Consider the following 14,135-nt stretch of genomic DNA (forward strand, 5'->3'; position numbering starts at 1 on the left):
CAAATATCATTTCGGTCTTTTTAGACACGAATCCTGAGCGCTTTGAAAATCCAAAATAAGGTTTAGCGACTTTCATACATTTCATGTGGTCAGAATAATGAGCCCGGGACCAAGAAAGGCCAGGCTTCAAAGCATAGACGCGGTTACCAAGCGTCTGCATGATGGCGCTTATCTTTTCTCCAGTGGTCACTACGAGAAAAGGTTTGATTCGATGTATTGAAGTTAGGGAGAATCAGTCTATTAATTGGATGCTAAGGTAGGTTTCTAACCCTTTTATTAAACCCGAGTTTCGCGTTTATCGCTAAAATTCTGTTAAAACCCGTGAGAAATTTTGTGTCGATTTTGAGCACGAGATCAATTCGTATTTTCTTCGTGATGTTACAAGACATGTATAGGGAACAAAGTTAGGAGAATCTGAATGTTAACTGTAACTGAGGTGCAAAGGCTTAATTAACAGTGTTGTCTTGTTACTGTTTACCAGAATCATTTGTGGCTGGGACTTTCACAGTTGTTTATCAACACAAATTAGAAGTCAAGATTATGTACAGCTTGAGGGTTTTTGCACGAGCAAGCATCCTGCAAATCAAGCTCCTCGGGCAATCCAAGAAATATTTTTTCTTACAAGCTAGGTGTTTCACAGGAAATTTCTTACCATGGTATAGCGCAATCCAGCATAAAGGGGTCATAAGGAAGAATGTAGCACTACATGTACCCCAGACGATCCCCTGTGCTTTCAGCTCTGTTACTGTGAAGAGCCTGGCTAAGAACATTGCAGCCGTCAGGAATGCTGAGGAATATCTTTATCTGTATGAGAACTTCAAGGATTCACCTGCAATGACACGAGTGATTCGCATTACAATTTTGCATTCCTTAGCCAGGTTTGCTACAGAAGGCCCAAAGAAGAACTTTTTTTCTACAAAGAAGGCATTGAAAAAACAAAACGATGTTTTTGCAATTTTGCTTCAAAGCATAGCAGGTGAGCTTGAAAAGTGCAAGGCACGTGAGCTTGCCAGTATCATGTGGTCTTTGGGAAAGTTAAGAGAGCATGTTGCATTGATTGTTTCTGAATGTGAGAAAGAAATCTTTCGCCGAGATGTGACTTCTTTCAAGGCACCATCAGTCTGCCGGCTTCTGAATGGTTTTGCATGCCTTGATTTGAAAAGATCACATTTTTTTAGTTTGATTGAGCAAAGTATTCTAGAAGGGAAACTCAAGATGAGTGATTTTGAAAATCGTGGCTTGGCTGGAGCTTTGTGGTCTTTCAGCAAAACTGGAAATGGAAGCAGGGAGCTGTTTGGAAAATTCCAAGAAGAAATTTTATCGAGAAATGCAAAAAAATTCAGCAGTGCACAGCTGGTGCAGTTGTTGTGGTCGTTCACACAGAAAGGAATACAGTGTGACAAGCTGTTTGAAATCACAACACAAGAGATCCTTGAACGACCAATGGCAGATCTAAGTGACTACAGTATCAATATGTTACTTTTGGTGTTTGCAAAAGCCAACCCAGACCCACATAAGCAACAAGAAAACTTTGAGTTTTTCAACAGCCTAGGTGCTGAAGTAACACAGCGAGGTGTTCATGGTTTTGACACCAAGGAACTCTCCATGTTAGTCTGGTCTTTTGCAAAAAGGTGCCCAGACATTAAATCAGTTTTTGCTATTGTGGAGAAAGAACTCCATATTCAAGGCATCTCAAAGTTAAGGAATGAAGAATTGTCACTAATTTTGTGGTCCTTTGCCAAATCAGGGAATTTTAGTGCCGAGCTCTTCAATGCATGCCAAGAAGAAATTCTTTCCAGGGATATGAGTTTGTTCAAAGCTCACCAGTTGAGTCAGCTAATCTGGGCATTTGGAATGGCAACAGCTCCATCCATGGGATTCTTTACCATTGCAGAGAAGGAAGTTCTGAGCAATGTGAGTCATTTCTCCGACAAAGAACTTTGTATGATATTACATGGATTCAGTCGTGCATCGGCTGGTACGCACAAACTATTTACTATGCTTGAAAGGGAAGTTTTGGAGAGGAACATACCTGACAATAACCCTGGAATTATTCCGGAGTTGGCTTCAGTGTTCTCTAAGTGCAACTATGAGGCAACATCAATGTTTGATGTAATGGAGAAAGTGCTCAAAGCTACTGATCAGTCTGTTTTTAGTGAGCAAGAATTGCAGGAAATAAAAGTGGCATTCTTCAAAGTTGGGAGAGAACATTGCTCTTTACAGAATATAAAGAAGATGCAGGCTGAGGCAGTGCATCACAATTAACACTGAAAACAACAGTCTTAGCTTAGATTAAGTATTGACATTTCAGTGAAGATTTAGAAGAACTTCGAAAATACTGTGAAATTTGACATTTTCAGTATGTTGTGAGCATGGGACATGTATACAGAAAATCTGAGTCCCCGATGGGCCAGAGTTCAACCCAAACCTCCCAGATTCTGGTTTTCTTTGCCCCATGCTTGCATCATGCTGAAAATGTTATTCATCACATTGATTCACCTGGCTGAAAACTATCTATGTAACTTTCATTCTTTGAAAGTGTTTTTGCTGAAATTTCATCTTACTTGTTCTATCCTACAGGTAAACTGTCAACTCGGAGAAGAAGAAAAATACAGGGTTCCCTGGGACTTTTCTGTTTCTTTCATACATCGAGAAAGATCCCACTCACAGAGTAGTCAGGGCATGGCAGAGTAGTCAGTTGTCATGGCATAACCTACATTGTACAGCTCTCTTCACATTCATGTGAGAATCAGGGACAGACAGTGCACCATTTCCAAAATTAATATTAACAATTTTAATATAGCTACACTGCTTTTCAGAGGTTATTCCTGAACTTTTTATTTCATCTGTTTCAAGTTAGAGTACAATTAAATTATTGCGTATTCTACATGTAACTTTTCCTGAGCTCATTATGCATAATTACTCGTAATTTATTGAACTGAACAACATTGCTAGTTTGCGAACCCCTTATGAGTAGATGTACATGTATAATTATGCAAGTATGAAGATCCAGCCTAAACTGCTGTTAACTGTTATGTGTGGCAAGGGACTGTTTTTTTATTCAAGAAGCTAAAATACCGATATTATTACTTGCAACCTCACTACATGTAAGATAGAAAAGGCTAAGTCTGTATACGAGCCAAGTGGCGCATCAGGCTGGACCTTATCCTGGTTTATGTAGCATGAATTCTACTCCCCTCCCCAGGATGGGATGCTAGATCATCTCAGGGTTGCCCCCAGCGATGTATTTGTTTGTAGCTAATTATGAATTCGGCTTTTTTTTGGAAGTTGTACTGGATTTGAGGTGATACTTTTTTTAAACAAATCTTTATTATGCATTGTTACACACACTGGTTACAATGCTTCTACAGCTACTTTACTTACAAGACTAATACATATACTTACATTATTTATAATACTTCGTATTCAATATGATTCATTCCGTCACTTACAATACAAAGGCTACTTACATTACTTACAATGCAGTACATACACTACTTACAATGCAATACCATCACTTAATCTACTAACAATACAAATGCTTCCACTACTTACAGTACAGTACAATAACCCATGTTGCTAACAATACTAATTAACACTACTTACCCCGTAATACTATTAGTAACGTCACTTGCAATATAATTCGATTACATTACGTGTATCTTTGATTTCCCACTTTAAATGCTAGATCTATAACTCAATGTTATATGGCTAGAAAATCAAGTGCACAATGACTTTAAGGCATCAACATCAGTTGGTGCAGTAATTTGTCTCCCTTGGCTTGTGGCTACTACTTCACGTCGAATTTGTAGATTGTTTTCTGCTTGTAAGTTTCTCCAGGGTGAAGAATAGGACTTGGAAAGTCAGGCTGTCAATAACAATCAAATAAAAATTGACAATATATCATTATTATTTCATTTTTCAACATTATAGGAGGATGTTGGGGGATTGGTGTGTGTATTAATATTAAACTCCAGGGACACTTCCCTTCAACCAAAAAGTACGGAAATTTCCTGGGAAAGTTTTTGGAAGTTCAGTCAATTTTCAAACCATTCAACTGAAAATCTCAGAAACACTGAGAAGAAAATCAAACAGTAAGAAATTCTCAAACACTTGGGATACCTACATGTAATGACATTGCCCTCTTTCATACAAACTGGAATTTTTTGGTAGAATGGAAAGTGCCCACTCTTTCCTCTTTAATTAACTTCGTGGAACATTAACAACAAAATACAAGATCCCTGAAACTGCTCCACTGTGTCTCTCATCTTGCAGGTGAATCACTAACTCACATAAGCGGGGATGTAGCTACATGTAAGAAACAACTATGCATGCTCATTAACAGAACCTTGGTTGTCTTTTTTGATCTGTCTAACTTCAAAATAAGCCTACACCTCTGTTGTGTACAGTGTCATTGCAGCCATCCATTAAGGTGGCTCCCTATAGTTTTACCATTGCGCGAGCGCTGAGGAAGTAATCTGTGCACGCTCAAAGGAAAACGTCAGTGTTTTTGGATATTTTATTACGTCAACATGAGCACAAAAAGCAAAACTGACAGTAAATTTTCTCGCGTTTCCTTCGGTGAAATTCCGTAAAATTTGGCAGATTGGTAGCAAATATTTTACTTTAGTCGGAGTTCGTTTTTCAGGGAAATCTATAGGACCAGATTTTTTGCAGCAGTAAAAGACATAAATTTGAAAATATCGAAAAAACTGCCTTTACAAACCCTACTTTTTTTGTGTTTAAAATTCGTATCTCGCTGGAAGCGATGTTATGTAAAAATTTTGGAAAATTCCACCGCAGGAAACTCATGAAAATCACAAATAAAGCCATAAAAACAGTAAAAAACACTTTTGTTTGAGCATTTATAATTTAAGACTACATCCCAAAATGTTAACAGAGATGACGGCAAAACACTATGTAATCATTGCTTATTACATGTAACAAGTTTGAGACGACTAGGTGTGAAAGCGAATGCAAAAACAGCATTTAAAACACAACACTTGTGCACGCAACGCCATAAATGATCACCCTATGGAGCCACCTTAAGCTCTCTTAACTTTTAGCTGGTGAAATTCAACAGTCAGGGTACCTTAAAGAATTAATAAATTAAAATTAAACTGGCAGTATTCAATACTGCCAGTTCTCAATGCAACAGAAAAGGATCTATTATAGAGCTTTTTCTCTTTCTCTCTTCTTTTTTTTGACAATTGTATTTTTTTTCTACAAACTGACCTGGTTAATGGCATCTGGGAAATTCTGAGCCTCTAAGCAGAAAGCACCATGTTTGGGATAATGCACCCCTCCCTTGCCAGGGCTTCCATCCAGATAATTGCTAGTGTAAAAGTGCATACCTGGCTGATCAGTGAACATTTTAACAACTCGACCACTAGGAGGATGGTACACTCTGCAAATTTAAATGCAACAACTGTTTATTAAGACTTGGGAGGTAGGAAATTAAGACTAGAAGTAGTAGACAGCACATACTGACCCTGTCTGACACCAATATTTTATAATAATTCTTGTTCAGTTAATTTAAATGTGCCCTAAGTTTCTCTACCAAAGCAAGGCCTGGTGTACAACCATTCATATGAAAATGAGTTCAATTTGTATGTGAATGAAATCTCATTTTCATATGAAAGGATGGGCACCAAGACTCACTTCGAGAAAGAAGCTAAAGATAATTCGGAAATGGCCGAAATAAATATTCCATTTACCAAGTGCACATTCACTCATTTCAGAGGTACTTCTGTCTGAAGGTTTTAAGCATCCCCATCTTACTGCAAAATATAATTTAAATAAAATTACCAATTTTTTACTGCATACCACTTACTCAGCACAGAATTTCTTGCTCTGAGGCAGGCAGTAGGTGTGGTCATAACCTCCAGGAACTTTATCTATGTCTTGTCCAATGGGCTTGGGTGTGGTGAAATCAAAAGTGCTATTTGGGCTGGAAACCGAGCACTTCTCACCTAAAAAATAATATATAATTTAACAAATATCTAATGTAGCTCCATGGGATGTACTGTACACATCACTTTTAGTGAAAGCCAAATTTAATAATTTGAAATGTTCAAATGTTGAAGTCATTGCATGAGAATTTCAATTAGTTACTCATATCATCCCTCTGCATGTACCGGAAAGTTATAAGGCTAAAAAATATAACTTACAGTGAAACTTGTATTAAGGGGACACTCACTATTGCCGCTTAAGGGTGTCCGCTCTAAGCAGGTTCTAATATCTTGTGCAATAATAGTTAATTATTAACCCTTTCGTGACACAGTGTAACACAGTGTAAGATCAAAGACTGCTCATAACACAATGTCCAGTCAGTCAATCCATCAATCTGGAATAATCTACTTAGCTTTAAAACGACTTCGCTGAAGAATGTTAAAGGAGTCTGAGCTGATCTTTTAGAAGGGTGCACTCATTGCAGGTTTTGTGCCACAAAATGGCTTAATATTGGTGTCTGCTTCCACTTAACAGGTGTCTGCTGAATGCAGGTTTATTTTACAGTAAATGTGGGAAGAAAATTTTGGGACTCAAGCTGGTGTCCACTTAATAAAGGGTGTCCGCTTAATACAGTGTATGGGGTCCGCTTAATACACATGTCACTGTATATCTTTCCCTGCTGTTGTTGAGTTTATCAATTAGTAAATAATAGCTTTGAACATGCAATTACACAATTTCATCGTTGCGGCAATCCAGACCTACAGGTAATCAAAGTCTCAAGCTGAAACATACATATAGTTGTGACCACAATAATTTCTAAACCATCACAAGTGAAATGTATCAGTGAACAAATAATTATTAATAATACTAAATGAATGGAATTTACACAAAATGAATACATAAATAAATAAATAAATAAATAAATAAATAAATAAATAATTAAATAAAATAAACAGAAAGTACATGAAAATGTACCTGTGGGTATTTGCACATCATTTGTGGGCAAATAAGTGGGTGCCTTTATCTGAGCTATGTGATCCAAAACATCACGGTCCACCTACAGTAACATGTACGGACCAGTAGAACTTTCATTTCATGTAAAGTAGGATAAGAATCAAACTACAAGCTCCAGAAATCATTTGAATGTCCATTTTGATTTTGTAACAAGGGTGTCATGATATGGAGAAATGAATGGAATGGGAGATGACTTGTAAGGGTTATTAGAGAGGACTGAAATGACTAGGTACATACAAGATGAGAAGGGTACATGGGCCATTAGGTTGCTCACAGGAAGAAGTGTAGTAGGGGTCCAGGGGGAGGGGGTAATCCCTTACATGGGTTATAGATTGTGTGGCCCCAAACGGTATGGTTATTCAGCCATTTTGGCCATTTTCTTCATAAATACGGTATGGTTTTTGCACTCGTCTTGATATGGTTATGTTTTTAAAAAGAGGCTACTTTTTCAACATTGTTGATAAGACCATCAACAAAAGCCCTCCACAAATTATGTTTGCGGCAATTTAACATTGGTCTGAACCAGCGAACTAATTTTACCTAAGGTAGGTCTGAAACAGGGTATTGATTTGAGGGTCAGGTCATAAATAGGGTGAGGGAAAATAACACATTTGGTCATTGATGGGGTATTGCGTTTTGGGAAGCAGGCTGCTTACTCTCACCCAATCTTTCTGGGAGTATGCTCCCTCCAGGGTTTGGGACAGGCTCAAAAGCAGGGATTATTCCTTGAGTGAGTTCAAGAAAGGATGATAAGGGTGAGAGAGTTAATTCCTCCAAACAGGCCTTACTCCTAAGGTGATCCCTTGAGAAGTATTTTGACACGGTATCCAGGTCTCCCATGCATATTGTTACCAAGCTGTTTGGGCTGTCCAGTGAGCTAACTCCATGTCACTAGATTGGCTAGTTTTTGACCATCTCGGAATTTTGAAACTGGAAATGACATAAAATATATTTAAAAAGATAGTCACCTTCAAGGAATAAGGCCTATATCATAAATTACGGGGGATTATTGTAACTCTCTTACGCTGGCCTTCATCTTCTCTTGGTACGTTTTAAGTTAAAAGTCTGCTAACTCTTTAAAATAATAAAAGAAGTCAGTACAGGCCAAAGGCCAAATATATATAGGAAGAACTAAAACAAAGAAGTCAAATGAATAGACCTATGATCTCGAGAATCCACGTCAGTTATAAAATAATATATAAAATTTGACCTACAACAAATCAATATCACAGTACCTGGCCAGCCAAATTAAAAAAGCCATGACTGGTGAGGTTGACAATGGTTTGAGCCTTTGTTGTTGCTTCGTAGTAAAGTTCGACCTCGTTGTTATCAGTGAGTGTAAATGAAATACATGCCGTCAGTTCTCCAGGGTAGTTCTCATCACCATCAGGACTTATGTAGGTAAATTCAACCTTTCTATGATCCTTAATCATGCCTTTCCAATTATGCTACATGAAAAAAAAAATTCAATTTTACTTCCAAACTACTGAAAGCTGTATTAAAGATGTAAAAAAAAACAATTTATTAACAATTATTGGACGAGGTTGAGCAAAATAGCGTGATTTGTTAGTAAAGAGCAGATCAATTATTTGCTGAAGCCGAAGGCTGAGGCAAATAATTGATCTGTGAGACACTGACAAACAACGATATTTTGCGATGACTGAGTTCAATAATTGTTTGATCACCAAATTTGTTTTCTCCATTAGATCACTCTGCCATTTTTCACCAGAGATCATGGTTACCATTACGCATGAGCAGATTATTGTATTGTATTCTCATCACCATCAGGACTTATGTAGGTAAATTCAACCTTTCTATGATCCTTAATCACGCCTTTCCAATTATGCTACATGAAAAAAAAAATTCAATTTTACTTCCAAACTACTGAAAGCTGTATTAAAGATGTAAAAAAAACAATTTATTAACAATTATTGGACGAGGTTGAGCAAAATAGCGTGATTTGTTAGTAAAGAGCAGATCAATTATTTGCTGAAGCCGAAGGCTGAGGCAAATAATTGATCTGTGAGACACTGACAAACAACGATATTTTGCGATGACTGAGTTCAATAATTGTTTGATCACCAAATTTGTTTTCTCCATTAGATCACTCTGCCATTTTTCACCAGAGATCATGGTTACCATTACGCATGAGCAGATTATTGTATTGTATTCTCATCACCATCAGGACTTATGTAGGTAAATTCAACCTTTCTATGATCCTTAATCACGCCTTTCCAATTATGCTACATGAAAAAAAAAATTCAATTTTACTTCCAAACTACTGAAAGCTGTATTAAAGATGTAAAAAAAACAATTTATTAACAATTATTGGACGAGGTTGAGCAAAATAGCGTGATTTGTTAGTAAAGAGCAGATCAATTATTTGCTGAAGCCGAAGGCTGAGGCAAATAATTGATCTGTGAGACACTGACAAACAACGATATTTTGCGATGACTGAGTTCAATAATTGTTTGATCACCAAATTTGTTTTCTCCATTAGATCACTCTGCCATTTTTCACCAGAGATCATGGTTACCATTACGCATGAGCAGATTATTGTATTGTATTCTCATCACCATCAGGACTTATGTAGGTAAATTCAACCTTTCTATGATCCTTAATCACGCCTTTCCAATTATGCTACATGAAAAAAAAAATTCAATTTTACTTCCAAACTACTGAAAGCTGTATTAAAGATGTAAAAAAAACAATTTATTAACAATTATTGGACGAGGTTGAGCAAAATAGCGTGATTTGTTAGTAAAGAGCAGATCAATTATTTGCTGAAGCCGAAGGCTGAGGCAAATAATTGATCTGTGAGACACTGACAAACAACGATATTTTGCGATGACTGAGTTCAATAATTGTTTGATCACCAAATTTGTTTTCTCCATTAGATCACTCTGCCATTTTTCACCAGAGATCATGGTTACCATTACGCATGAGCAGATTATTGTTTGTAGCAAGAGATATAATTTTAGATGGTACTACTCATGAGCAGACCATTATTTGTAGGTTATGTGGTTGGCTCTCAGCCAATGAAAGGGAAGAAAAAAAGGCATTAAGTGATAATAAGTGCTAACCATACAAGATTAATTTATTCCAACGCAAACCTTGTGAAATCCGACAGGACCTCCATGGTGGGAGTTTGGTGGAGCATTGATGGCCAATGAGTATTCTTTGCCATCAAGAGAGAATTTCCCATTGGCTATCCTGTTGGCAACTCTTCCAATCGTTGATCCAAAGTAAGGTGGGTTACTCAGATAGTCTACCAACAATAATAATAATAACTCATAAATAAATTAAAGTCTCGATAGATGCAATCATAGTTAGTGGAGGAGGGGACTGGTTAGAAATATGTCTTTGTTTACAAATTTCAACGTCACGTGACATTGACCCTGCACGTAACATATGATTGCAAGATGGCATCTAATTTCGAAGTCTATGATTGCAAAATACAAGAAATGGTCACTCATTATTCAAAAACTTTGAAATGCTAAAATGCATCAACAGACCACTGGTTTATGAATAAATCTGGTAAGCAAGATAAAAGACAAAAAATGGTCAAGTTTGTGTCATGCTCCATGGTCCATACTACCAGAGCTTTGATGCACCAGTGCCCCTAGCATGAAGTCACCCTAGATAAGTATTGATTCATCCTCCACAGAGGCTCAAAGGTTTTTTTTTTTTTTCAGGTATAACAAATGTTTTGAACCTCCGATTCAAAACATTTCATGCCAAAGATTCATGCCAACTCTCCTGGATTATCCAGGAGTCTCCAAAACACAGAGTGAGCCTTGCAGTCTCTTGTATAGGTCACTAAATCCCCTGGATACAAAGGGAAGTGCTCAAAGGTCATTTAATTTGAACACTTATTTGGCTGATTTTTGGCATTTGAAGGCAAGATATTTTGCATATTATATTATTTAATGCATTTTTGAGGTTAAATGTGCAGCTCTACATTAAACGCCTTTTTAAGGGTTCACAAGCTAAGCCTAGGTAAATTTTTATTTTTTTAGCTTGGCATCTCCGTGTATTTGTACTCTCTCCTTCCCCAACCCCACTTCCCCCTCTGACAGGATGCCAACCCATCATTAAATTCATCAATACCCCTTTATACACACAATTGGAGTGAGCTGGCACTGTGAGAGTCAGATCACCCCCGCCCCCCCCCCCTGAAATGTACATGTAACATGGTTGAGTTAGTTTAATTTGCAACTCCAGTGAGAATATCAGTTCTTTCTCTTCCCAACTCACAAATATCTGGATCATCAAATGCTAGCTTTTGACTGTAACATCTGAAAAAAATTGACTTTTTTAGCATTTTCAACAATTTCATAATTTAGACTGTGATCAGTTAACTCACCCTCAAGGTTATCATATCCCAGAACAACATCATCTATCTTTCCATTTCTGCAAAGAAAAAAAAAGAAGAAGAAGAAGAAGAGGAAGTAAGAAATAAAAAAATCAAATACTTGTAGGGCAAATCGTTTACCGTGTAGCATGAAATTTTTGCGGGAATTTTATTTTGTGGATTGGCGGTTTTTTGAGGTTTGCGGTAACAAATTTTTGCAGTTTCCTTTTCAAGCAGCGAGACATCAACGAGGAAGGAAATGTAAATAAAATATTTTCAACTTTTGTTACTTTTTTTAGGTAAAACAAGTCTTTACTTCTCAGACATCTCTGTCAACAACAAGCCAGTCGTACAACAAAGTATTTCTGGTGACAACAAAACATTTCCAGTCAAGCCGTTCTTTTGTAGTAACACGTGGGATTAAAAGCCATTTTTTATTATATTAACAGGAGTAAATTTTTGCGGTTTTTAATTTTGTTGGTGTTTTTTTTTTTTTTTCTGCTGGAACTTATTTTTGTGAATCAAGTGCCATCTGCAAAATCTGCAAAAATTAAACCCCACAAAAAAAAAAGTGCACTGCACGGAAATGTAGGTTCCTTTTCAAGGACAAACCGTGAAATTGACAGACAATATAGAGATAGTAACATTTTGCGACACTTGAGTGCCATCTTGTTATCTGCATAGGGAACCTATACAAGTGTAAATAATAGATTCTAACTATTGTTTTTCTGTAAAATACTTAAACAGGGTCAGAAGACCCCAGAACAATCGTATCCTACAAATTTTCCCTTGTGTACGGGTTTTATGGTGAAGGCTTCTCTGCAAAAGTTATAGATGGTGAGGCTAAGTGAAGAATAACGTCCAGTAGTTTTAAGCTTATGTTCAGGGATCCATGTTTGCAGTCGTCTGGTCATCCATGACGACTTAAAAACCGTATGGATGACCAAAACAATACGAAAACTCATCCGCTGGACGAGTTTAGTTTGATTCTACTAAAAAAAATCTTAAATTTTCTAATGAATTTCCTGCATTCTGACCACTTTTCATTTATTTGGGACTTTTAGAAAACAGAGAATGATTTGCAGCTTTCTTTTGCAATCAAATTATCATTTTTGGTTTCCCATCTTGGATAATGCAATATTTTTCATGTCTTGAGTGAAATCATTGCAGGGTCAATCACAGACATCCCAAACTCACAACTCGAGGAGTCGTTCAAATATTAATGATTTATGGACATATATCAAGTAAGATGTCACTGCTTAAAGTGCGCCATGTTGCGTCACACGTTGGCCGTAGAGAATTTGAGCGCTCCACAAGGCATTGTATGGAATTTAAAATAATAAAGGATAAAATGACACGATAAAATAAAATGTTCCTTTTTTGAATAAAAGTAAAGAAAATAAACTCACCTTACCCGGTTTCTGTTGTTCATTTGGCCTATTTCGTAATTTTTGGGGGGTTTTCAGGCGCCTTGTAGAGCGCTCAAATGCTCAACAGCGCAATGTGTAACACAACACTGCACACTTTAGGCAGTCACATCTCACTCGATATGCAGCCACAAATCATTAATATTTGATCGACACCTTGAATCATGAGTTTGGGATGCCTGTGGTGCAATTTTCATTTTCTCAAACACTGACGCTCTGTATTGATCAGGATGTGGTGTTTAGTAATGTTGCTTAAAAGGACTTCGGAAAAACAATTCAAATACAAGCAAGTAGAGCAAAAGCGTTCTTTCCAATGTACAATGCAGATGAAGAGGCCTTGGTCTTCATTTGTACCTACAAGTAGTTGGATCGTCTCACTGTGTCCACTGACTGACCATTGCCAATATCATCTGCCTCAACTGGGGACACAATGTTCTGTGAGAATGGTCATGTGAAAATAAAATCAAAATAAACTTTCCATTTCTTCCCTATTGAACGGGCAAGCAAAATTTTGCCTGGGCAAGTATGTCATCTGACATACTTGCTCGCCTGACGTGTTGGAGAAAAACCAATATGGATCCCTGTTACATGTATGTTGTTTCAAAATTATATTAGCTTCGCGATCGCGCTGTTTCGCGTCAATCCTGACAATCATTTTTAACCTTTTTCGATAACAATGACTGTAGTCAAGCGATACATATTGTAAGAAAAAAGGAAAAGTGAATCAAAAATGATTGTACTCGAGCTTCACTTCACGCGGGCTCGAACTTTACTCGAGCTATGATTTAACTCTTTCCCTTACCTATCAGGGCATTTCAGTGAAACTAAAGTAGCTCCAAACGATATCACATCCAGCTCTAGTCCATTGCTGTTTTTGATGGTATATTTAATGACTTCTTCCCCGGATTCTGTTTTGCCAAAGACCTCTCGCGATACTACCATTTTGAACTATTCTGAGCGGTTTTTTGTCGTCCACTACACTCAAATTACCATTACAAATCGATAATTTCGATAAACGATACGCGATCGACATAGTGGAAACATCATTATCAAAAATAGATGTAAATTGATAGCAAAAATATGTAATAGCTTGAAAACTACACTCGATCTGTCCGAACCTGTCCGCCATCTTGGATTTCAATGTCAGAAAAACCCTGGGAACCAGGTTGAAAATTGGTTTCAGGGCCGTGTGACGAGCCGCGTGGGAGGCTACCAATCTATTTGGCGCGAAAATAGAGTATGTGCATTGTCACGCAATAAAATATAAGTCAAAAAAACATTGTGTGGAGAAAGTCAAGAAATTGTGACACTATAGACAATAAATAAAGAAGACAATTCTCCAAGTTTAAGGTGTGTGCGTTGTCCCAAAGTTGAGTTATTCGTCGAAA

General features: G+C 37.2%; 2 protein-coding genes across 2 annotated transcripts; one reads left to right on the forward strand and one right to left on the reverse strand.

The window, feature by feature from the left end:
• The first annotated feature begins 168 nt into the window (after positions 1 to 168).
• On the forward strand, positions 169 to 2,673 carry LOC145485129 (uncharacterized). The gene is made up of 2 exons (XM_081463813.1): positions 169 to 256; positions 482 to 2,673. Exon 2 carries the CDS (start codon positions 541 to 543, stop codon positions 2,263 to 2,265), a length of 1,725 nt encoding a protein of 574 aa, XP_081319939.1. The 5' UTR covers positions 169 to 256; positions 482 to 540; the 3' UTR covers positions 2,266 to 2,673.
• Positions 2,674 to 3,555: 882 nt separating this feature from the next.
• On the reverse strand, positions 3,556 to 13,944 carry LOC145485176 (galactose mutarotase-like). The gene is made up of 8 exons (XM_081463875.1): positions 13,550 to 13,944; positions 11,333 to 11,379; positions 10,080 to 10,234; positions 8,202 to 8,414; positions 6,928 to 7,009; positions 5,834 to 5,972; positions 5,236 to 5,407; positions 3,556 to 3,868 (listed from the first exon to the last, which is right to left on the reverse strand). Exons 1-8 carry the CDS (start codon positions 13,687 to 13,689, stop codon positions 3,791 to 3,793), a joined length of 1,026 nt encoding a protein of 341 aa, XP_081320001.1. The 5' UTR covers positions 13,690 to 13,944; the 3' UTR covers positions 3,556 to 3,790.
• Between the last annotated feature and the right edge of the window lie 191 nt (positions 13,945 to 14,135).

The sequence above is a fragment of the Orbicella franksi genome, chromosome 4 (genome assembly GCF_964199315.1).
Source record: "Orbicella franksi chromosome 4, jaOrbFran1.1, whole genome shotgun sequence".
In the NCBI taxonomy this organism is placed as follows: Eukaryota; Metazoa; Cnidaria; class Anthozoa; order Scleractinia; family Merulinidae; genus Orbicella; species Orbicella franksi.